This window comes from Trachypithecus francoisi, unplaced genomic scaffold (genome assembly GCF_009764315.1).
Source record: "Trachypithecus francoisi isolate TF-2019V2 unplaced genomic scaffold, Tfra_2.0 Lachesis_group10, whole genome shotgun sequence".
In the NCBI taxonomy this organism is placed as follows: domain Eukaryota; kingdom Metazoa; phylum Chordata; class Mammalia; order Primates; family Cercopithecidae; genus Trachypithecus; species Trachypithecus francoisi.
In genome coordinates this window covers 75,799,274-75,823,437 of record NW_022681455.1, presented here as the reverse complement: position 1 = coordinate 75,823,437, position 24,164 = coordinate 75,799,274, and the positions used below count along the sequence as shown (strand labels likewise).

Sequence of the window (24,164 nt, the reverse complement as noted above, 5' to 3'; positions counted from 1 at the left end):
AATTTGCTTTGTAGCAAGATCCCCAGGTGAATTATGTGCACACTGACGCGTGAGAAGCGCTGTCTCAGAGAACTTCCTAGATCCCACTAGACTCAGCACTTCTTGCTGCCTGGGAAGTAAACCCCTCCTTTACTCATCTCCTCTATGAAGACAAGAAAACCCAAATACCCACCCCCCAGCCTCCATGACAGCCAACTGACATGGTTATAGCCAATCAGATGTCAGCAGAAGCCTGCTGAGGGGGCTTCTGGAAGAATTTTTATTTCCCTAATGACTTCCTGCCCTCCTGCGTAGAATGCTAGGTGCTGTGGCTGCCGTCATTGGACAACCATGAGGTGACAAACATAAGAACAAAAAGTCAATGATAGCTAAAAAGACAACAGGGTGGAAATACAGAAATGGTCTGGATTCTTGTTGGGCCCAACAAGCCACTGAACCATAGAACCATTCAACTCCGGAATCACTGTGTGTGCCAATTGCAACGTTTTTATTGCTTAAGGCACTATCATTAAGGCTTTTCCTTTCTTGGGCTGAAGGCATTCCTAACTGATTAAGTAAGCCTTCGATAAATGGGAGGTGAATGAATGAATGTAGAGTGAAACCTACTAAGGTTCAGGAGATTACATTTTTTAAAAAGTCAGGCCTCTAAGAATCTTTCATGTCTGCCAAAGCATGCCTATAAATCAGTCTCTGTACTTCTAGAATTATTGACCCATTTCTGTTCACAGCTTGATGGATAAAAAAGTGAACACAAACTCATAAAAAGCAATGGAAATGTTCACATACAAAGATGCTGTAGAAATTGATTTTCACATTTTGGAAAAGAGGAGAAAACCGAACTTAAATACTAGGCTCTGACGTCGAAAAGTTTACAAATGCTGTGGCTTCTTACAGGCAATTGTAAGCAGAGGGGCAGGATAGGGGGCGTGGGGTTGACCTACAGTAGCCAGTTCTCCTGATCATTCTCCCTTTCTAATTTTGAGATCTCAGCTGGGCACAGTGGCTCACACCTGTAATCTCAGCACTTGGGGAGGCCGAGGCAAGTGGATCAAAAATTAACTGGGCATGTGGCGGGCCTGTAGTCCCAGCAACTCGGGAGGCTGAGACAGGAGAATTGCTTGACTGAATACAGGAGGCAGAGGCTGCAGTGGGCCGAGATTAGGCCACCGCCCTCCAGCCTGGGCGACAGAGCGAGACTCCATCTCAATAATAATAATTATTATTATTATTATTATTATTTTGAGATCTCTGACATAGATCTCATTTTTTTCCAGTCCCTATCTCAGTCAAGTACTTCCATTCAAGTCAAGATCAAACAGCAACGATTTTTTTCCAAAAACAGCATTGAGCGGCATAAAATATAAGGAAAAGGTATTAAACGGGGAGAGATGCACACTGGCCATGTAGTTCGTCAGCAAGAAAGCAGGACCTTAACCAAGGGCAGATCCTCAGATAGTTCACCTTTTTATATTTTAACAAAATCATCTCCTTTTACTTAAATAAATGTATGTTATAAAGAAGTTTTATAGCACCAATGGGAAACCAGTACCTTTTGCCAAGAATTGAAGACAAGTGGAAACCCAATAAAAGCATAACCTTATTAAATTCTAGCTACTGTTGCCTGCCAACGCTTCTAGACTTGAAGCTTGTTCTCTCTGTTTAAAAAAAAATGAGTGGGGGGTGAACAAAAGGTGTTAAAAACAGGCTAACATCAAGCTGAGACTTTGTCCTGGGCAAGATCAGGATAGGAAAAAAAAAAAAGGAATTAACTTTCTCCCTGTGTGATTTCACGCTGTTTTTTGTTTTGTTTTGTTTTGTTTTGTTTTATTTTGTTTTTAGAGACAGAGTTTCTTGTTGCCCAGGCTGGAGAGCAATGCCACCATCTCGGCTCACCGCAACCTCCGCCTCCAGGGTTCAAGCGATTCTCCTGCCTCAGCCTCCTGAGTAGCCAGGATAACAGGCATGCACCACCACGCCCGTCTAATTTTGTATTTTTAGTAAAGATGGAGTTTCTCCATGTTGGTCAGGCTGGTCTCGAACCCCCGACCTCAGGTGATCCACCCGCCTTGGCCTCCCAAAGTGCTAGGATTACAGGCATGAGCCACTGCGCCCAGCCTGATTTCATGCTATTTAATACCATATTCACGTCCTACCTAAAAGTACCCCTTATACAATCTCACATCATGTTCCCCCTCTGCTGAGAGTAACAGCCCAATTTCTTAGTGCATCCTAAATGGTCCCATATCATCCGGCCCCAGCTCACCACTCGGCTCTCAAATCTCACCCTCTCATTACACTTGCAGCCCCACCAGCAGACAGCAAAGGAGGGCTTGGCCAAGGGCCATACATATCCCTCATGGATGTAGAGCTCAGCCTTGTAATCTCAGCACTTTGGGAGGCCAAAGCTGGGAGAGTGGCTTGAGGACAAGAGTTCAAGACCAGCGTGAGCAACAGAGCAAAACCTTGGTCTCTACAGAAGTGTTTTAAAAATAAAAAATAGCCAGGTATGGTGGTGTGTGTCTGTAGTCCCAGCTATTAAATACTCAGGAGGCTGAGGCGGGAGGATCGCTTGAGCCCAGGAGTTTGAGGCTATGTGAGCACTGCACTCCAGCCTGGGCAACAGAGCAAGACCCTGTCTCTACAAATAAAATAAAAATAAAAAGTAGCCTGTCAGCACATCAATCACATCAGCAGGTTTTTCTTTCTTCAAACCACTATCTGATATTATCTCGTTAACTTCTTCAAGTGTTTAATAACAAAAATAATAACAACAAATATACATGATATTTAAGTATTTTACTTATCAGGTCGAACCCTATAAAAGTGCCAATCTGTAAATAAAAAACAGTGAAATATGGGTAATTCCACAGTGTTCGACCTAATATATCAACTTGTTTGCAACTCACAACCACCTTATGAAGTAGGTCCCAGATGAAGAAATGGTAAGCACAGACAGGCTGCTTAATTTGCCCGCGGTCACACTGCTAGTAAGTGGCAGAACCAAGATTTGAACCCATGCTCAATACTCCCGTCCCACAAAAATGCAAGTTCCATGAAGGCAGTCTTGTTCATTGCAACGTCACTCCCATTGCCTATTAACACAGAGCACAGGCACGTATGCAGCAAGCTCTCAATAAATACATGTTGAGTGAGTGAGTGAGTGAGTGCATGCATGCATGCATGCATGAATGAATGAATGAATCTCCTTACAATCACTGGTAGACTGCACAGACCACTCAGAGCAACCCTGCCGGGCCAAGAGGAATCCAGGGAAGGAAGACCTGAGCAGGCAGGTGCCCAAGGGACTCGGGGTGCAGTCGGGGCGTGGCGGCGCGCGGGCTCACCTTAAAGTCGCGGCTATGCTGCGGGGTGTACTCCAGGGTCCAGAGGGCCCGCACCAGGTGCGCCAGCTGCTCGGTGACCTCGCCCTGGCCCTGCGCGCCGCGGACCGCAGGCTGCTCGCGGTCAGGCGAGGGCTCGGGTCGCCCCGCCCGGTACTGGCCCAGCGCCAGGTACTCGGCGAAGAGCTCGGTGTTGCTGAGGCACTGCAGCGTGGCGTTCATGAAGCACGTGTTGCCGTGGTTGCGGAGTCCCGCCACGCCGGGCACTGGCTCGGCGGCGCAAGCCGGCGGCGCGGGAGAGGCGGGCGGCGGCGGGCACGGCGGCGGCGTGGGCGCGGCGGCCGGCCCGGGCGGGAAGCAGCTGCGGAGGCCGCCGCGGTCTGGGGCAGCGCCCTCAGAACTAAGGTGCGAGAGCGTGGACAGCGTCTTGAGAACGCGGCTCATGAAGCTGCCCACCGAGCGTGCGGAGGAGGGCGAGGAGGGCGCGGCTGGCCCAGACGCCCCGGGGCCCCCGGCGCCGCCGCCAGCGCGGCCGCTCCGGAATAGCCGCTTGCTGAAGGAGCGCTTCTCCTTCCCGCCCGCCGCAGCCGCCGGCGGCCCGGACCCGGGCGCCGTTACCTTGGACATGGCGGCGGCCGCAGACACTCATCACCGCGCCCGCCCGCCCGGCCCGCGGCCCCGCCACGGCCGCCGCCGCATCCCGCAGCGCCGCGCCTCACCGGGCCCGGGGGCTCGACGCCCCACACACCTCAGAGCGCCGCCAAGCCAGCGAGCCAGCGGCGGCCGGCGGGGCGAGCGGGCGCGCGCGCGGTCCGCCCAGCTGGGCCGCTCACGTGACGCGCCTCCCGGCGCCGCCCGCCCCGCGCTGAAGCCGCCTCGGCCGCCATGTTCACTGTGGGAAGGTAGTTGCCTCCCCAGCTGGACGGGATGCCTGCCGGCTGCGGGCGCGGTCCTGCTGCGTGAAGCCCGAGGGAGGCCATGTCTAGTGTGGGCGCGGTCCAGGCTTGGAGGAAAAGGCTGGGCTCGCGCTGGAAGGTGGATTCCAGGGGTGGGTCTCTATCTTTGCTGATCAGATGGCAGAGGCGGGAACGTGCAGGAATCAGGATGCTGGCAGTTACCAGACCGTGCAAGAGCTGGTGGACATGGCCCTGACAGGTCCCGGGCAAGTCAGCCCCGCCTGGCTCCCAAGGGACGTTGCAGATACCTACCGTCTGTGTGCCACCGGAGCGCAGTCACAGAGCCTGGCACTTCCCAGCGGGCTTTTCTTCCTGGCTGCACCTTGGAGTCCCAGCGAAACGATGTTATCATAACTACTTTCCTTTTCATTCCAGCCTTTAAAACCCCGCCGGGCTCTCCCATCATTCATCCATCCATTCATTCATTCATTCACTCATTCATTCAACAATTACTGGGGATATTACAAAGAATTAAATCTATAGCAGATCAAACTAACACGGTTTCTACCTGCCCTCTTGCAGCTTACATTCCTAGTGGATATTTACAATAGCTGTTGTGTTCCATACATTATGCCAAGCATGCAATATTTTCTTTAATCTTTAATTAACCATCTTTGAGAGTGGTACAGTTCTTACCTGATTCAAATCCAAGTTTTATTCACAACTCTATATTTGACCTCTAAACCAAAGGTCACGAATCCACAAATATCACAGGTTACAAACCCACAAATGAGTGAAGAATTCTGGTGTTTGAATCATCATATTGACTTTCAAGTGATTTGGCTCTCAGTGTTGGGGGAAATATAGGGAATGATGGGAACTATAGCAAACTTCAAATTAACATCTTTCTAAAATGGTGGCTGCCGCTCAGCTACAGCCAGTTGTTCCCATGTGAGAACAGGAGCTCAGCGTTACCAGATCATCTGATGTTTTAAGAGAAGGCAGAAATCCTATTTTTAAACGTTGGTTCCATTTTAAAAAAAAATAGTGCAGGGAGCAAAAAATAGTACATCTTTGGGATGTCTTTAGTCCAAAATCAACTAGTATATGACCTCCTCTCTGTAGGCTCCCCTCTGCTAAAAGGGCTAGTCTGAGTCCTGAGGCAGAAGAGAGAAATCAGGGAAGGGAAAGCGCTTCCTCCTTTTTAAAACATGAAGGCCACCTTACACCACGTTTCAAAGTAAATGGTTTTTACCTCTGACCTCCCTCCCCATTGTAAGTAGGGCTCTACGATGACATCTCCAGGGTGCTCTGCACTGTCCCTAATCGCCTCCACTCTCCTCTTAGTCAAAATTCTTATCTGGACACCAGGAAGAAAGCCATCTGATTATTCACACTAAAATGTGAAGGCAATGGCTCTCAACTTTTTTGATCCAGACTCAAGGGCCTTTGCCGGAGCTCTTCCCTCTCCTTTGAACCTTTCCTTAGCTAACTTAGAATCTTTCTACTTAGCTAACTTCCCTTCATCCTTAAAGTCTCACCTTAGATATCACCCCCTTCAGGAGATGTTCCTTCCACAGGCTCTCTTGGCACCTCTCATTCATGACACTGACTTGATGATACTGCAATTCAGTTTACAATCATCACTTTCACTAATATGTGGGCTTCAACCCAGCAGAGACCCATCTTACTCATTATTGGGTACGCAGTAAGGTAGCCATCATATAACAGGTTATTTGGCAACTTTATACCTAAACAATGTCGTGTGTGTGCGTGTGCCTATGTGTGTGTATGTGTGATGGAGTCTCACTCTATCACCCAGGCTGGAGTGCAGTGACCGGATCTCGGCTCACTGCAACCTCCATCTCCTGGGTTCAAGCAATTCTCCTGCCTCAGACTCCTGAGTAGCTGGGGATTACAGGCGTGAGGCACCACGCCTGGCTTCTAAACAATATCTGAACTTTCTGGTGAGATACCTAAGAACTGCCTTTCTAATCTGGGCCCCTCCCACTATTCTAAGCTTACAGGTCTCCACCGAGCCTCAAAGCTTGACGCAGACTTGAAAAAATTTCTCGTTGGAATGTTCAGATGATCATTCTTAAAGACTCAACTTGAACATTCTGTAGTGAATCTTTCATTTTCATTGTCCCTCTCTGTACCACCCCTTACCCCCAAGCTCAGGAAACATAAATTAGAAACAACAGTGCAGTGAATATCATCATGACCTATACCTTGTCCATCCTGCAGCTATCTCCTTAGGCTGAAACCTTGGATCAAAGGGTATGCGTATTCCATATTTGACACCTATTGTCAAGCTGACGCCCAGAAAGGTTTTATCCTGCCAGCAATGAATGGGAAACACACATTTTGCAATCCCAAGATACTGTTGAGTTTTCCAGTCTTTTTCACATTGACAAGTTTGATGAACAAAAGATGGCATATCAATGCACTTTTTGTTTGTATGAGTGAGCTTGAACATCATGTGCCAGTCTCTCTGCTATCCAACACCTAAACCCACTTCCTTTCTGCAGGGGATACCAAATTAGGCAGGACAACTCAAGTTCCCATTATGAAAACTGGGTAAGGTGGTGGGGAGCAGGTATTCCCCTTCCTACCCCTGGAAGCTAGAGCCCAGGAAAATGACCTAAAAAAGACCACCTCTGGGTGCAGTGGCTCATGTCTGTAATCTCAGCACAGGCAGACAGAGACAGGAAGAGTTTGAGACCAGGCTGGGCAACATCGCGAGATCCCGTCTCTAAAAAAAATAAATAAATAAGCCTGCTGTGGTGGTGCACTTCTGTAGTCCCAGCTACTCAGGAGGCTGAGGCGGGAGGATTACTTGAGCCTAGGAGGTGGAGGCTGCAATGAGCTATGATCGTGCCACTGCCCTCCAGCCTGGTTAACAGAGCAAGACCAACTATATGTTCCTACCTAGACTTTGGCTTTAGAAGTATTGATACAAGGTTCGTTGGAGATAATGCAGTGAATTAATGAATCTAGCAGCTATATATTTAGCAGTGTGACAGTACGGTGGTGTACAGTGTGGGGGTGGTATCAGCAAGTGTCCAGCTGCTACTCTAGTGGCAAGTTCTTACTGGTGTCTGCCTCCCTGGGTTTCTGCCCAAGCCTGTTTCTCTGGCTCTGTTCTTTCTGTGAGCTAACCTGACAGGTCTCCTGTAAATTCCTTTATTGGTGAAACAACCAGTGTCAGTTTCTGCTGTTTGCAATCAAGAAAACAACTAGGAATACCTTTTAATTAACGATTTTATTTTTACTGGTGTGATTTACCTGCACACACCATTTGCCCATTATCCTTTTCGCTGTATTCCTTTACAGATGTTATCTCATAAAAGTTTTTGTTTCTTTGTTTTATTTTGTTTAGTTTTGTTTTTGAGACAGCGTCTCACTCCATTGCCCAGGCTAGAGTGCAGTGGTGCGATCTCAGTTTACTATAACCTCTACCTCTCGGGTTCAGGCCATTCTCATGCCTCAGCCTCCCAAGTAGCTGGGATTACAGGCATGTACCACCACACCAGGCTAATTTTGTATTATTATTATCATCATCATCATTATTATTATTTTGAGACAAAGTCTTGCTCTGTTGCCAGGCTGGAGTGCGGTGGTATGATCTCAGCTCACTGCAACCTCTGCCTCCCGGGTTCAAGCGATTCTCCTGCCTCAGCCTCCCGAGTAGCTGGGACTACAGGCACATGCCACCACGCCCAGCTAATTTTTGTATTTTTACTAGAGACAGAGTTTCACCATGTTGGCCAGGATGGTCTTGATCTCTTGACCTTGTGATCTGCCCACCTCGGCCTCCCAAAGTGCTGGGATTACAGTTGTGAGCCACTGTGCCTGGCCAAATTTTTGTATTTTTAATAGAGACAGGGTTTCACCATTTTGACCAGGCTGGTCTCAAGCTGCTGACCTCAAATGATCCGCCTGCCTTGGCCTCCGAAAGTGCTGGGATTATAGGCATGAGCCACCACACCAGGTCCATAACATTATTTTCTATACAAATTATTTATCAGTCTGTACCATTCCCTGCTTTCAACCATGTTTAGAGTGTTTTCATATCACATAGAGAACCTGAATTACTATTATTTTTATTTTATTATTATTTTTGAGACAGGATCTCACTCCCTCATCCAGACTGGAGTGCAATGGTGCGATCATGGCTCACTGCAGCCTTGACTTCCCGGGCTCAAGCAATCCTCCCACCTCAGCCTCCTCAGTAGCTGGGCTTACAGGTGCATGCCACCATGCCCAGCTAACTTTTTGTATTTTTAGCAGAGATGGGGTTTCACCATGTACCCTAGGCTGGTTGCAAACTCCTAGGCTCAAGCCATCCACCCGCCTCAGCCTCCCAAAGTGCTAGGACTACAGGTGTAAGCCACTAAGCTCAGCCTAAATTATTTTATATAGTGAAATAGATGAGTCTTTTTCATAAAGATTTACAATCTTTTTGACATACTTAGTCTTCTCCCACTCCGAGATCATAAGAATATTCATCTGTGTTTTAGTTCAGTGCAGTTCTTGTTTTTTTTTTCTTATTATTATGCTCTCCATCTGGAATTTATTTTTGCTTGAGAAATGAGATAGGGATCTTGCCTTTTCCCCACCTTACATGGCTAGCCAATTGTCTCCACATTATTTTTAAATATAATTTTCCCACTACTTTAAAATGTTGCTTTTATCACCTATTAAATGCCCCATCCATTTAAGATTTTTAAAAATTCTGTTGTATTCCATTGATAAGTCTCTGTATTCCAGGATAACACAGGTTTAGAATATGCTGAAATGTTTGATAGAGCATTATCTCCTAGTATTTTATTATCTATCTGTTTGCTTATTCTCTCAAATGAATTTAATCTTTTAGGGGTGTTAATTTGTATAGCTTAAGTTAGGGAAAACTGGCACCACCACAATATTTATCTTCTTATCTGAGAAAAAAGTATGTCTTCAAAAAATTATACAAGGGCTTTTAGTGCCCCTCCGAGTACTACAGTTTCCTCCCGTAGGTCTTGCATAATACTAATAAGCTTATTCCTATTGGTTGCTATTATGAATGGGATATTTTATGTCATTATATTTTCTGTTGTTTGTTTGTCTACAGGAAAAAAAGTTATTTTTGTCAGCACTTTGGGAGGCCGAGACGGGCGGATCACGAGGTCAGAAGATCGAGACCATCCTGGCTAACATGGTGAAACCCCGTCTCTACTAAAAATACAAAAAAACTAGCCGGGCGACGTGGCGGGCGCCTGTAGTCCCAGCTACTCGGGAGGCTGAGGCAGGAGAATGGCGTGAACCCGGGAGGCGGAGCTTGCAGTGAGCTGAGATCCGGCCACTGCACTCCAGCCTGGGCGGCAGAGCGAGACTCCGTCTCAAAAAAAAAAAAAAAAAAAAAAAAAAAAAAAAAAAGTTATTTTTGTAACCAGTCACCTTGATGTACTTTAGTTCTTTCTCATAATTTTCAGTTGATTCTGTTGAGTTTTTCAGGAATTTATATCAACATATGAGATTAAAACCTTGTCACTTTGTTTATAATACTTGTACCTCACCCTTTTTTTCTCTTGTTTAATTGCCCTTCCAGAATTTTGTCTGTAATAATAAGGAGAGTAGGAAAGCCTGCATTGTTTCTGCCATTAATCACATTTCATTCAGTGCTTTACCATTAAGCATGCTTGCTTTTGGCTTGAGATATATATTATTTATTGCATCAAAGTGGTATCCATTTATTCCTACTTCAGGAAGGGTTATTATCAGGAATTGGTCTTGAATTTTATCAGGTGCCTTCTGGACATCAACAGAAATGAGCCTTTGCATTTTTCTCCTTTGACTTTTATACCCATCATAATTTCTTAGTTGCAAACAACACAAATGACTTTTGCTAACTTAAGCAGAAAAGGAGATCATTAGAAGGGTATGAACAGCTCACATAACTGTTAGAAAAGCTTCAGAATCAGAACCAAGGAAGACAGTACATAGCCAGAACTCTGCTCCAGAAAATGCTGCTTAAGATGTCACCATTGGCGCCATCGGTGAAGCTGGCACCACCGTCAGACAGTGGTAGCCGCACCACTTGCCTCTTAGTTCTGCTGTAGCCACTCTGCAACCTTGAAGAACTTCCAAATGTCTCTGAACTTTTGCTTTCCTACCTAATATAGTTTAGATATTTTTCCCCTCCAAATCTTATGTCGAAATGTGATCCTTGGCCAGGTGCGGTGGCAGACACCTGTAATCCCAACACTTTAGAGGCCAAAGGTGGGAAGATTGCTTGAGACCAGGAATTCAAGACCAGCCTGGGCAACATAGAGGGACCCTATCTGTACAAAAAAATAAAAAAACTAGCCAGGCATGGTGGTGCACACCTGTAGTTCCAGCTACTTCAGAGGCTGAGGTGGGAGAATCACCTGAGCTCAGGTAGTCAAGGCTGCAGTGAACCGTGATCATGCTGCTGTACTCCAGCCTGGTGACAGAGCAAGACCCTGTCTCAAAAAAGAAGAGAATAGAAGAGATGAGAAGGGAAGGGAAGATGGGAAGGGAAAGGAAGGAAAAGGAAAGGGAGGGGAGAGGGGAGGGGAGGAGGAGGGGAGGGGGAGTGGAGGGGGAGGGGAGGGGGAGGGGAGGGGAGGAAAGGGAAAAGAGAGAAGAGAAGAGAAGAGAAGAGATGAGATCCAGGAAAGGAAAGGAGAGGAGTGGGGAGGGGAGGGGAGGGGAGGGTCCCTGATGTTGAAGGTGGGTCCTAGTGGGAGGTGTTTGGATCATGGGAGCAGATCCCTCATGAATGGCTTGGTGCAGTCCTCGAAGTAATAAGTGAGTTCTCACTCTGTTGGTTCACAGGAGATCCAATTGTAAAAAGAGGCTGGCACCTCCTCCCTTCCTTCTTGCTCCCTCTCTCGCCATGTGACACGGCTGAGTCCCTTTCACCTTCAGCCATAAGTGGAAGCACCAGACTGGCGTGGTGCTTCTTGTACAGCCTGCAGAACCATGAGCCAAAAGAAACTCTTTTCTTTGTAAATTACCCAGTTTTGGATATTCCTTTATAACAATGCAAAATGGACCAATATAATACCTTCAGCATTCTAAGTTCAAAATGAAGCAACCATTTGGTTGAGCTAGGTCCTAGGTCTGTCACCAGCAGCTGGAAAGTAGGGAAGGAACCACCATCTTCCTCCAGCTTCCATAGTGGGAGACAAAGCTGCCTCTCATCTATCTTGAGGTTCCCCCAACACAGGAGATTACTCAATGCAGGACAGTCAAAATGGACAAACGTCTACTACATCTCATTAATGTGGTATGTCATATTGATAACATTAAATTGTTGCTTTATCTATTTGCTAAATTTATGTTTTGAAACAGGGTCTTGTTCTATTGCCCAAGCTGGAGTGCAGTGGCACAATCATAGCTCATAGTAACCTCAAACTCCCCCTGGGCTCAAGTGATCCTGCCATCTCAGCCTCTCAAATAGCTGGGATTACAGGTGTGTACCATCTGCCCCACTAATTTCATTATTTTTCTGTAGAGATGGGATCCTGCTGTGTTGTTCAGGCTGTTCTCAGACTCCTAGCCTCAAGTGATCCTCTCACCTCAGCCTCCCAGAACGCCGGGATTACAGGTGTGAGCCGCTGAGCCCAGTCCTACTTATATTTCATACAGAATTTCATATCTATGTAAGAAAACCAGCTTGCAGTGTGTGTGTGTGTGTGTGTGTGTGTGTGTGTGTACGCACGCTATCCTTATCAGATTTCGGTTTTACTAGCTTAAAAACAAAACCTGAAGTGTGCCCATTTTCTTTAGGCTCCAGAACAATTTAAATGATGTGTTTTCAGTAGTTACAAAAATTCACTCAATTTACTCTCTGGATCTGGGGGTAGGGAGGTCAATTCTATCTCAAAAGAAGAAAAAAACTGCATTTAAGTTTTTAAAAAGGCATGAATAAATTCAAAAAACAACATTTAGAAAGCACATAGTTTTGAAAGGATGACATTAGAATGGCTGAGGAAACACTGATTCCTTTGAGGGAGAGGTCACATCTGGGCACCCTGAGATGCAAGCGCTACATTTGTTTGGTACAAGGAGCACACAGTAAGGCTCTTAGCTTCCAGGTCTCTGCAATCAAGCAGGCCAGAAGAGAGGGACTCTGGTGACCCTTACTCATATGACAAAGGGCAGAGGGCAGATTGCTCCTGGGAATCCTACAATCATCTCAGAAGGAGTCACGAACAATAGAACAGAGAACCTGGTCCTGCCCAAGAAGTCTTCCAAAGACCTAGGGGAATTCCAGACATCTAAGTTACACCAGCACACAATGGAAAGAAGAAATAAAACCTTTACTTTTTTTTCCAAAAAATATGAGAATCATGAGATTCATTCCAGTGTACATATTTGACAAATATTTAGAGTGCTTACTATGTGATAGATACCTGTTCAAGATTCTGGGGACAGGCTGGATGTAATGGCTCAGGCCTGTAATCCCAGCACTTTGGGAGTCTGAGGCGGGAGGATCTGCTTGAGGCCAGGAGTTACAGGTTGCAGTGAGCTGTGATTGTGCGGCTGCACTCCAGCCTGGGCAACACAGCAAGATCTTGTCTCAAAAAAAAAAAAAGATTTTGGGGGTGTCACAGTGAAAACACAAAGTATTTTGCATGCTAGGGGAAGACAACAGAAAATAAGCAAACACGCAAATACTGTGTGTAATATAATTTCAGCTACTGTGAATTGCTTGGAAGAAAAACAAAACCAAGAAAAGAGACAGGAAGCGGTGGGCAGAGAGTATGATATGTAGAACGTTGAAGATAGCCTCGCTGAGGAAGGATATTTGAGCAGGGAACTGAATGAGGTGTGGCAACAGGCACCTATGGAAATCTGGGGACCATCTAGACAGAGGCAAGAAAGAGGAAATGCAAAAGGCCCATGTTGGAAATAAGTTGGGCCTGTTCCAAGAAGAACCAGCACATCCGAGTGGCTGCCCTGAGCTGAGCAAAGCAGGAAATGGCCAAAGATGAGGTGCAGGAGACAAGCAAGGGATCAGAACATGTGAGACCTCATTCCAGGAGTTTGGGACCACACTGGGCAACATGGTAAAACCTCCATTTCTAATTTTTTTTTTTTTTTTTTGAGACAGGGTCTCACTCTTTCACCCAGGCTGGAGTGCAGTGGCACAATCACAGCCCACTGCAGCCTCGACCTCCTAGTCTCAAGCAGTCCTCCCGCCTTAGCTTCCTGAGTAGCTGGAACTACAGGTGCATGTCACTACATCCTGCTAATTTTTTGCATTCTTTTGTAGAGACAGGATTTTGCCATGGTGCCAGGCTGTTCTCGAACTCCTGAGCTGAAGTGATCCTCCCACCTTGGCCTCCCAAAGTGCTGGGATTACAGGCATGAGCCACTGTGTCTGGCAAGGCAAAAACAAAAAAAAAACAAAACAAAAAAAAGAAGAGATTTGAAAAAATTAGTCAGGTGTTGTGGCTAATTTTAAAAATATAACTACAGTCCAAACTACTTGGGAGGCGGAGGCAGGAAGACTTCTTGAGCCCAGGAATCTGAGGCTTCAGTGAGCAATGATTGCACTGCACTCCAGCCTGCAGACAGAGAAGACTCTGTCTTTAAAAAAATTAAAAATAAATAGGCGAGTACGGTGGCTCACGCCTGTAATCCCAGCACTTTGGGAGGCCAAGGCAGGCAGACCACGAGGTCAGGAGTTCGAGACCAGCCTGGCCAACATGGTGAAACCCCATCTCTACTGAAAATACAAAAATGAGCCCGGTGCAGTGGTGGGTACCTGTAATCCCAGCTACTCAGCAGGCTGTGCCTGGCTGTGGGCTATTATCTTTAACAGTGAAATACTAAAAGGCTGTGCTTGTGAGGTGGGGCTTTTCAACTCAGAGGACCAAATGTAAGATATTCAGAAGGAAGCCAGCCGTTTGTGTCGGATCCTCAAATGTCACCACATGCAGACCTTTTCAGAGCCTTGTCTATTTCTCCTGAAAAGAACGCCCAATTTCCTGCTGACTGTCACCTATACCACTCTGGGACCAAAAGGCAGAAGTAGATTAGGTCAGGGCTAATGTCTCTATCTTGAGGTTGCAATCTTCTACTTGGTTCCCAGTTTTCAGAGTTATTTTTCTTTCCAGCCCTTTATTAGGTAAAGGACTTGCTTATTGAACTTGGACCCTTGCTTCTTTGAACTTGGAGCCTCTCTAGTTTAATGTCTTTGTTGACCGCACTTCATGCTGGAGGGCAGGGGCTAGAAGTATAATTGCCTGGATATGTGTGATGAGTGAGGTTCCCTAAGGATCTAAACATATAGACTTTCAACTAGGATCCCTCTGTTAAGCCCCATGCTTAAGCTTACCCAGCTTTTGCTGCATCTGATGCCTCCAATTCCTGACTATGTTAGTTAAGCCTGTGTGATGGTTAATACTGAGTGTCAACTTGATTGGATTGAAGGATGCAAAGTATTGTTCCTGGGTGTGTCTGTGAGGGTGTTGCCAAAAGAGATTAATATTTGAGTCAGTGGACTGGGAGAGGCAGACCCACCCTCAACCTGGGTGGGCACCAGTTAATCAGCTACCAGTGTGGCTAGAATAAAAGCAGGCCACTTTTATAGAAATGGACTTGACTTGCTGAGTCTTCCGGCCTTCTTCTTTCTCCCATGCTGGATGCTTCCTGCTCTTGAACATCAGACTCTAAGTTTTTCGGCTTTTGGGCTCTTGGACTTATACCAGTGGTTTGCCAGGGGCTCTCGGGCCTTCGGCCACAGACTGAAGGCTGCACTATCAGCTTCCCTACTTTTGAGATTTTGGAACTTGGACTGGCTTCCTGGCTCCTTGGCTTGCAGATGGCCTATTGTGGGACTTTACCTTGTGATCGTGTGAGTCAATTCTTAATAACTCCCTTTAATATATATACATCTCTCCTATTAGTTCTGTCCCTCTCAAGAACCCTGACTAATGCAGTCTCCCATAACCAAATATCATAGATTGGGTGGCTTAAACAACAGACTTTTTTTTTTTTTTTCACAATTTAGGAGGTTGAAAGTCTGAGACTGAGGTGTTGGCAGGGTTGATTTCTTCTGAGGCCTCTCTCCCTAGCCCACCTTCTCATCCCCGTGTCTTTACATGGTCTTCCCTCTGCGTGTCTGTGTCCCAGTCCCTCTCCTTATAAGGACACCAGTCATATTGTATTACAGCTCACCCAGATGACTTCATTTAACATTAATTTCCTCTTTAAAAACTATCTCCAAGTACAATCATATTCTGAGTTACTAGGGGTTAAGACTTCAACATAGAAATTTTGGAGGAGTCCAGGTGCGGCGGCTCATGCCTGCAATCCCAGCACTTCGGGAGGCCAAGGCAGGTGGATCACTTGAGGCCAGGAGTTTCAGACCAGCCTGGGCAACATGGCCAAACCCTGCCTCTATTAAAAATACAAAAAAAAAAAATTAGCTGGGTGTAGTGGCGCACGTCCGTAATCCTAGGTACTCAGGAGGCTGAGACAGGTTTATTTTGGAGAATAAATCTAAGAGGGGCTTCTAGTTGATTTCTGTCAGGAGCGCTCTCTCTTACAGACTAAGAGCATTTTTCGGTTTTAGAGTGAGAGAGCTTATTATAGGTTTGCAGGGCAGAAGTTTATGGTGGGGTTGGAATGTCTCTGGTCAGGGGGGAGGTTATCTTGGGGCTAACATCTCTCCGGTCAGAGGGGAGGTTATCTTGGGGCTGGCGTATCTCCAGTCGAGGAGGGGTTTGGAATGTTTCTGATCAGAGATGTCATTTGTGGTTTATGTTCATGCTGACCTTAGCCATTAGGTTGATGCCCTTTAGAATTAGGCAGTTTTTGATCAAGGGGAACTTTAGAATAGCAGTACTTATCCAAGATGGCGATGTTCCTCTTCTGTCAATGTGCATGCTGTTGGCTTCCTCTCTGCAAGTATTTGAGAGCTACAGTTCTCAATACTGCTAATATCTTCACCTGATTTCCAGCTTTTTGAAACCTCTTGACATCTCTCTGCTGGATTGTCTGTTATTAACCTGACAGCATTCCCTCCCTCTTCTACAGTGTTCTCTGCATCACCGAATTACATTTTCAAAAATCTGTTTCTTAGAGATTGCCAATGAGAGGTACTTGCAAAGATTTGGAAGACAAAACAAAAAGCTGTTCTTTGGCAGCAGCTGTGGGCAGACTGGATGAATAGAACTGCAGACCCAAGGTCTTATTGGCTTCCAGGTACACTGTTGCAAATGACCCATCTCAGGGCTATGGGTCACTAAGAAGACAGTAACTTAGTCCTCACAGAGCTCTTGAGCAGAGATGAGATGTGGGAGATGTGAGTGAGAGAGGGTTGTGCAAGTGCAGGATTGGATGTTGTTTTTATTAAAAATTCGGACATTTTGTTGATCATGGGGGTTTTTTTCCATTGTTTGTTTTTTAAAAATATTGCATTGAAATGTTAATTAGCTGGATTGATTCTTTCTGCAATGCATGCATGGATCAAAACATCACATGGTACTCCATAAACACATAATTATTCCTTGTCAACGAAAAAAATTTTGTTTGATGGGCATGGTGGCTTGAGCCTACAGTCCCAGCTACTTGGGAGGCTAAAGTGGGAGGATTGCTTAAGGCCAGGAGTTGGAGACCAGCCTGGGCAACATAGCAAGACCCCTCACCTCTATAAATAAATAAATAATGCTTAAAAATATACTCCATGGCTGGATGCAGTGGTTCACACCTGTAATCCTAGCACTTTGGGAGGCCGAGGTGGGTGGATCACTTGAGGTCAGGAGTTCGAGACCAGCCTGGCCAACATGGTGAAACCCTGACTCTACTAAAAATGCAAAAATTAGCTAGGTGTGGTGGTGGGTGCCTGTAATTCCAGCTACTTGGGAGACTTAGGCAGGAGAATCACTTGAATCTGAGAGGCAGAGGTTGCAGTGAGCCAAGATCATGCCACTGCACTCCAACCTGGGGGACAGAGTGAGACTCTGTCTCCAAAAAACATACACATATATATATTTTACATATATATATGTATGTGTATATATATTGCACTAAAATATTCTTTTTTTTTTTTTTTTGAGACTGGAGTCTCGCTCTGTCGCCCAGGCTGGAGTGCAGTGGCCGGATCTCAGCTCACTGCAAGCTCCGCCTCAGCCTCCCGAGTAGCTGGGACTACAGGCGCCCGCCACCGCGCCCGGCTAGTTTTTTGTATTTTTTAGTAGAGATGGGGTTTCACCGTGTTAGCCAGGATGGTCTCAATCTCCTGACCTCGTGATCTGTCCGTCTCAGCTTCCCAAAGTGCTAGGATTACAGGATTGAGCCACCGCGCCCGGCTGCACTAAAATATTCTTTGATGCCCCCTTAAAACTTGTACCTGAGAAGACTGCCTCACTAGTCCTACTTCAGTCCCAGTCTAGCCCTTAAAAGATGCACAGTTTCCATGGGAGGTGGTGAGATTCACTCACTTCAGTGCTATCGTCTAAGACTGGTGGCAGTGACTTGCCTGCCCTTCATTTCCCCAGCCTTCCAATGGTGGGGTAAGCCTGAAATTCCCCATATTCAAACCTTTCCTACTTGAAATATACAAGTTGTTTTCTGCTTTTCCAATGGAACCTTGACTTACACAATCCCTCCTTGACTGGGTTCTCCTCTTCTGAGCTCTCTGTTGTGGATCTACATCTTTTTTACTCTTATACTCTGATTTTAGTAAACTTCTGGTGTGGGGCAGAAGAAAACTGATATGTTTAACTGACACCAGCTTTCTAAAAATCCCTCCTCTACCCTCAAATTTCATTTCTAAAGTTTTGAATTCAATTGCACATTATCCGTTGCATTATAAACATGATCACTGACAGCATCTTCTAAATTTTTGTTTTTGTCCAGGTAATCTTCAGCACTCTATACCAAGTCCCCATGAGGTCCTTTTATTTATTTCTTTATTTTTATTTTTATTTTTTTTAAAGACAGAGTCTCACCCTGTCGACCAGGCTGGAGTGCAATGGAACAATCTCGGCTCACTGAAACTTCTACCTCCCAGGTTCAAGCTATTCTTCTGTCTCAGTCTCCCAAGTAACTGGGATTACAGGCGTGTGCCACCATGCCTGGCTAATTTTTTGTATTGTTAGTAGAGACGGGGTTTTGCCATGTTGACCAGACTGGTCTTGAACTCCTGAGCTCAGGCTCAGGTGATCTGCCTGTCTTGGCCTCCCTAAGTGCTGGGATTACAGGCATGAGCCACCGTGCCCAGACTAAAGATTTGGTAGAAGAAGTTTAAATTGAAAAGAAGAGTTGGAAAATAAACTTGTAGAAATCTCCTAAAAAGTAGAATAAAAAAGCAAACAGATGCAAAGAAAAGAGAAAATCATAATAAAATTAGATAATTAATTCATTGAACATTAATAATCACCTGACAGGAGTTATACAAGAAGAGTGGTAATCTCCATCAGAAAATAATAGAAGAAAATGTTCAGAACTGAAGAACAGAAGTGTCCAGATTAAAAGCATCCAGCGCAATGTGTTTTTGAAAGACCCATGCTGAAGCATGTCATTATTAGGTTGGTGCTATAGTAATGGCAAAACCGCAATTCATTTTGCACCAACATAATAGGAAATTTTAGATCACCAAAAACAGATATATCTTTGAAATGTCTATAATGAAAAAGCACAGGCCACAGAGTTACATTAAAAAGTAACATTGGGAGGCTGAGGTAGGTGGATCACTTGAGGCCAGGAGTTTGAGACCAGCCTAGCCAACATGGTGAAACCCTGTCTTTACAAAAATAAACAAAAAATCAGCCGGGCATGGTGGCGCGCCTGTAGTCCCAGCTGCTTAGGAAACTGAAGCATGAGAATGGCTTGAACCCAGAAAGCAGAGGTTGCTGTGAGCCGAGATGGCGCCACTGCACTGTAACCCAGAGTAAGACTGTCTCAAAATAAATAAATAAGTAAATAAATAAATAAATGTGACAATCAGAAAAAAGACAATCAGAATGTCCTCAGACTTTTAAAAGCAACGCAAGAAGCAAAACACAATGAAGTAATGCTTTCAAAATAAGAAGGAAATATTTCCAATACGGAATTCTATTCCCAAACTATCAATCAAGTGTGAGGGTGGAATAAAGGCATTTTCATGCATTGTCTCAAAAAATGTACTTCTTATGACTTCTTTGTCAGGAAGCTATTGGAAAATATGGTCAACCAAAATGAAAGATTAAGCCATAAAGATTGGCAGGAGAGCCAGGATACAGAAAACATAACACAGAGAGAGGCCACAGAAAATTCCAGAATGCTTGGAGAACAAGCAGTTCAGACTGAGTAAACTTATAGGAGGCCCTAGGAGAGATACGTCTAGGGAGGGAATTAAAAGACAAATTTGATGTGCCTGACCACATGAAAAAAATATTTTTAGCAGAATTTTGCAATTCTGTTGGAGAGCTTAGAAAGAATTAGAGACAGCAGCCAGGCACGGTGGCTCATGCCTGTAATCCCAGTACTCTGGGAGGCTGAGATGGGCAGATCACCTGAGGTCAGGAGTTCGAGACCAGCCTGACCAACATGGAGAAACCCCATCTCCACTAAAAATACAAAATTAGTCGGGCTTGGTGGCACATGCCTGTAATCCCAGCTACTTGAGTTGGAGGCAGAATTGCTTGAACCTGGGAGGTGAAGGTTGCGGTGAGCCGAGATCGTGCCATTGCACTCCAGCCTGTACAACAAGAGCAAAATTTCATCTCAAAAAAAAAAAAAAAGAAAGAAAAGAAAAGAAAAGAAAAGAAAAGAAAGAATTAGAGATAGTGACAGAGAAAACTGAGCAAACAAAAACAAGAAGCCATAATTCCAAGGAAAATACAGAAATTGACCAAAAGAGAAAATGTAATCATAGTACTTGGCACGGATCAGTAGGGAATAATATTTGCATAGTCATAATAACGTAGAACATTAAATAAAAACTGTGCCTTAACCATATTGAGAGAATGGTAGGAGTACATGGTGCCATGAAACTGCTAAATCCTTTTCTATGTTGTGACTGACATTGCTGGTTTCCCACCTAATATCTTTTCTCCTCTTATGATTTACCAATAGAACATTGATTCTATTTGGAGCAGCAATGTACCTAATTTTAAAATCTCATTTTCAGCCAGGCACAGTGGCTCACACCTGTAATTCCAGTACTCTGGGAACCCAGGGCAGGAAGATGACTGGAGGCCAGGAATTCAGGACCAGCCTAGGCAACATAGTGAGACCCTGTCTCTATTTAAAAAAAAAAAAAGAAAAAAAAAGCTGGGAAGCTGGGTGTGGTGGCACATGCCTGTAGTTCCAGCTACTTAGGAAGCTGAGGCAAGAGGATCACTTGAACCCCAGAGTTAGAGGCTATAGTGAGCCAGTCACTCAAACCCAGTGATTGCACCACTGCACTCCAGCCTGAATGACAGAGTGAGACCCTGTCTAAAAATAAAATTAAATTAAATTAAAAATTTAAAAATCCCAGTTTGCCTTCTAATGACTAAAATAGAACAGAAATCTGTAGTGACTTCTGAGAAAGTTTTTCTTTCTTGATCTCAGTACTATCTTTTCCACCTTGTCACTTGCTGCTTCTTCCTCTTGGGAAAGGGTATTCCAGGCTTGAGGATGCAGTAGTCATTTTGTGACCCTGATGATGAAAACCACATGCTAAGGATGGAGAAGCCACGGAAAACAGGAGGCTGATTCTTGACGACATCCTTGAACAGTTGCACTAATTCCAATGTATTAGTAACACACAAGTAGAAAATAAAATTAAAGACTGGGTGTGATAAGTCACACCTGAAATTCCAATAATTTGGGAGTCCAGAGAGGGAGGACTGCTTGAGGCCAGGAGTTCGAGACCAGCCTGGGCAACATAGCGAGACTCCTATCTCAACAACAACAACAACAAAAATTAAAAATCAGTGAGGCATGGTGGCTGGTGCCTGTAATCCCAGCTACTTGAGAGGCTGAGATGGGAGGATCACCTGAGCCCAGGAATTCAAGGCTGCAATGAGCCATGATTATGCCACCACACTCCAGCATGGGTGACAGGGCAAGATCCCATCTCTAAAAGAAAAAGAAAAAGAAAAAGAAAATGAAATGGAAAACACAATCATTTGTAACAATAGCAAAACTCATCAAATACCTAGAAATAAATCTGACGGGAAACATGTAAGACTCCTGCACTGAAAACTACAAAACATTGCTGATAGAAATTAAGAAGCCCTAAATAAATGGAAAGATAGACCATGTTCATGGTTAAATGACTCAATATTGTAAAAATGTCAGTTCTCACAAAATTGATCTGTAGATTCAGCACATTGTCTATCAAAATAGCAGCAAGCTCATTTTTTATGTATAGAATTTGACAAGCTAATTCTAAATTTTATGAAGACATGCAAGATACCTAGAATAGACAAAATAGTCTTGAAGAATGAGAACTTACACTACCAGAGATCAAAACTTTATATTGAAAAACTTATCTTCATTACTTTGTTGATCTCTACTCTTTATTATTTTCTTCATTCCAACTGATTTGGGTTTAATTTACTGTTCTTATTCTAGCTTGAGATGGAAGCTTAGATCATTGGTTTTCAATTTTTTAAAATGTACCTTTTTATTTTGAAATAATTATAAGAAGTTATAAAATTAGTACATAGAGTTTCTTTTCTTGGTGTGTTTCTGTTTTGTTTTGTTTGTTTGTTTGTTTGTTTTTTGAGACAGGGTCTCACTCTGTCACCCAGGCTGGAGTTCAGTGGCCCCAATCTTGGTTCACTGCAGCCTCAACCTCTCTAGATCAAACAACCCTCTTGCCTCAGACCACTGAGTTGATGGAACTACAGGTGCACATCACCATGCCTGGCTAGCTTTTGTATTGTTTTGTAGAGATGGATCTCCCTATGTTGTCCAGACTGGTCTTGAACTGCTAGGTTCAAACTATTCACCCACCTTGGCCTCCCAAAGTGCTGGAATTACAGGTATGAGCCACTGTGCCTGGCCCTCGTAGAGTTCCTTGAGCCCTTCACTCAGCTTCTACTTATGGTGACATCTTACATAACTAAAGCAAAATGTCAAAACTAGGAAATTGACATTAGTACACAATTGTTGACTAGACTACAGATTTTATTTCACCAATTTTAACATGCATTCATTTATGTGTGGGGTGGGGAGGGGTGTCTGTGCAATCCAAATTCATGTATAGATTAATGTAGCCATACCACAATCAAGATACAGAACTGGTCTATCATCATAAAGGAACTCCCTCCTGCTGCCCCTCTATATTTCCATCCATATGCTTTTATCCCAGTCCCTGTCCCTTAGCCACCACCAGTCTGTTCTCCATCTCTATAGTTTTGTCAGTTTGAGAATGTTATGTAAAGGGAGATGTGGTACATAACCTCTTAACATTGACGTTTTTTCACTAAGCACAATGAAAAAGTTCGTCCAAGCCATTGCATGTATCAATATTTCATTCTTTTTTATTGCTGAGTAGTATTCCATTGTATGAATGAACCAGAGTTTGTTTAATCATTCACCCACTGAAGGACATTCCTTTTATTCCCAGTTTGTGTCTATTAAAATAAAGCTGTTATGAACATTGATGTACAGGTATTTAACATGCACTTATTTATGTATGTGTTAAATAGACAGGTATTTGTCTGAACATAAGTTTCTATTTTTCTGGGGGAAATGCCCAGGAATGCAATTGCTAGGTTTTGTGGTAAGTGTATGTTTAGTTTTACAAGAAACTCCCAAACTATTTTCCAGAGTGGCTATGCCATATGACGCTCCCACCAATCTCTCAATATATGAGAGATGTAGTTTCCCGACATCCTTGCCAGGAAATATTCTTTTAAAATATATCCATTAAGGCCGAGTGCGATGGCTCACGCTTGTAATCCCCCACTTTGGGAGGCCAAGGTGGGAGGATCACCTGAGGTCAGTAGTTCAAGACCAGCCTGGCCAACATGGTGAAACCCCATCTCTACTAAAAATACAAAATTAGCCAGGTGTAGTGGCACATGCCTGTAATCCCAGCTACTTGGGAGGCTGAGGCAGGAGAATCACTTGAACCTGGGAAATAGAGGTTCCAGGGAGCCAAGATTGCACCATTGCACTCCAGCCTGGGCAACAAAAGTGAAACTCCATCTAAAAAACAAACAAATAAACAAACAAAAAAATAAATAAATGCATTAGAGTTATAAATTTCCACCTCAGCCTACTTAGTTGTTTAAGTCACGATTAATCTGGGCTCCTAATACTCAGAGCTGACTGTAATCTTAATTGATTGCACCCTGTCCAACCCCAGAGGGTCACCAATAACATCATGATCTAGTGCTTTAGAAAATAAAATTTGAAGGCTTCTATTAAATATCTTGAATTAAATTGCAGGGGTAAACCTGATTAGCATGGTCTGGAGAAAACCTGGAATCTCTTCAAAGATGCTCTTTTCACTTTAAACTTTAAACATTTTTTTTGCAAAATTATATCATATTTTCATGAAAACTTGCCATCTAAATGGGATAAGGAAGAATATCTATAGACCAAAAAGTATTGGAAATATTGTGAGACCATTAAAAAGTATAAGATACCTCTTTATGGATTTATAGGGAAAGATTGCCATAATTTATAGTTACATGAAAAAAATTACAGAAAAATATAAGCCCACTTAGGTCATACATGTAGTTTTCTATATTTATATTACAATTTTTAAACCTAAAAGAATACACAAAATTGTTAACAATGAGGTGAGATGTTTGTGTCTGAGGTGAGTGATTATTGAGCAAATTTTTAATATTTAAATATTGCTTACTATGTTATTAAACAAAATTTAAGTACATTTCAAAGTTTTGAAAAAGAGACAGTCCTTAAACCATTAATACCTTTTCAAATAGCAAAATTCCCTCCTGCTAGTTTAAGT

The 24,164-nt window shown here is 44.1% G+C and overlaps 1 protein-coding gene across 1 annotated transcript in view; it reads right to left on the bottom strand.

Moving 5' to 3' along the window:
- USP31 (ubiquitin specific peptidase 31) overlaps positions 1-4,135 on the bottom strand; it is a 95,742-nt gene extending 91,607 nt beyond the window's left edge. The window contains exon 1 of the mRNA XM_033217759.1: positions 3,345-4,135. Coding sequence (XP_033073650.1) covers positions 3,345-3,968 — 624 coding nt within the window. The 5' untranslated portion in view covers positions 3,969-4,135. The remainder of the gene's footprint in view (positions 1-3,344) is intronic.
- Between the last annotated feature and the right edge of the window lie 20,029 nt (positions 4,136-24,164).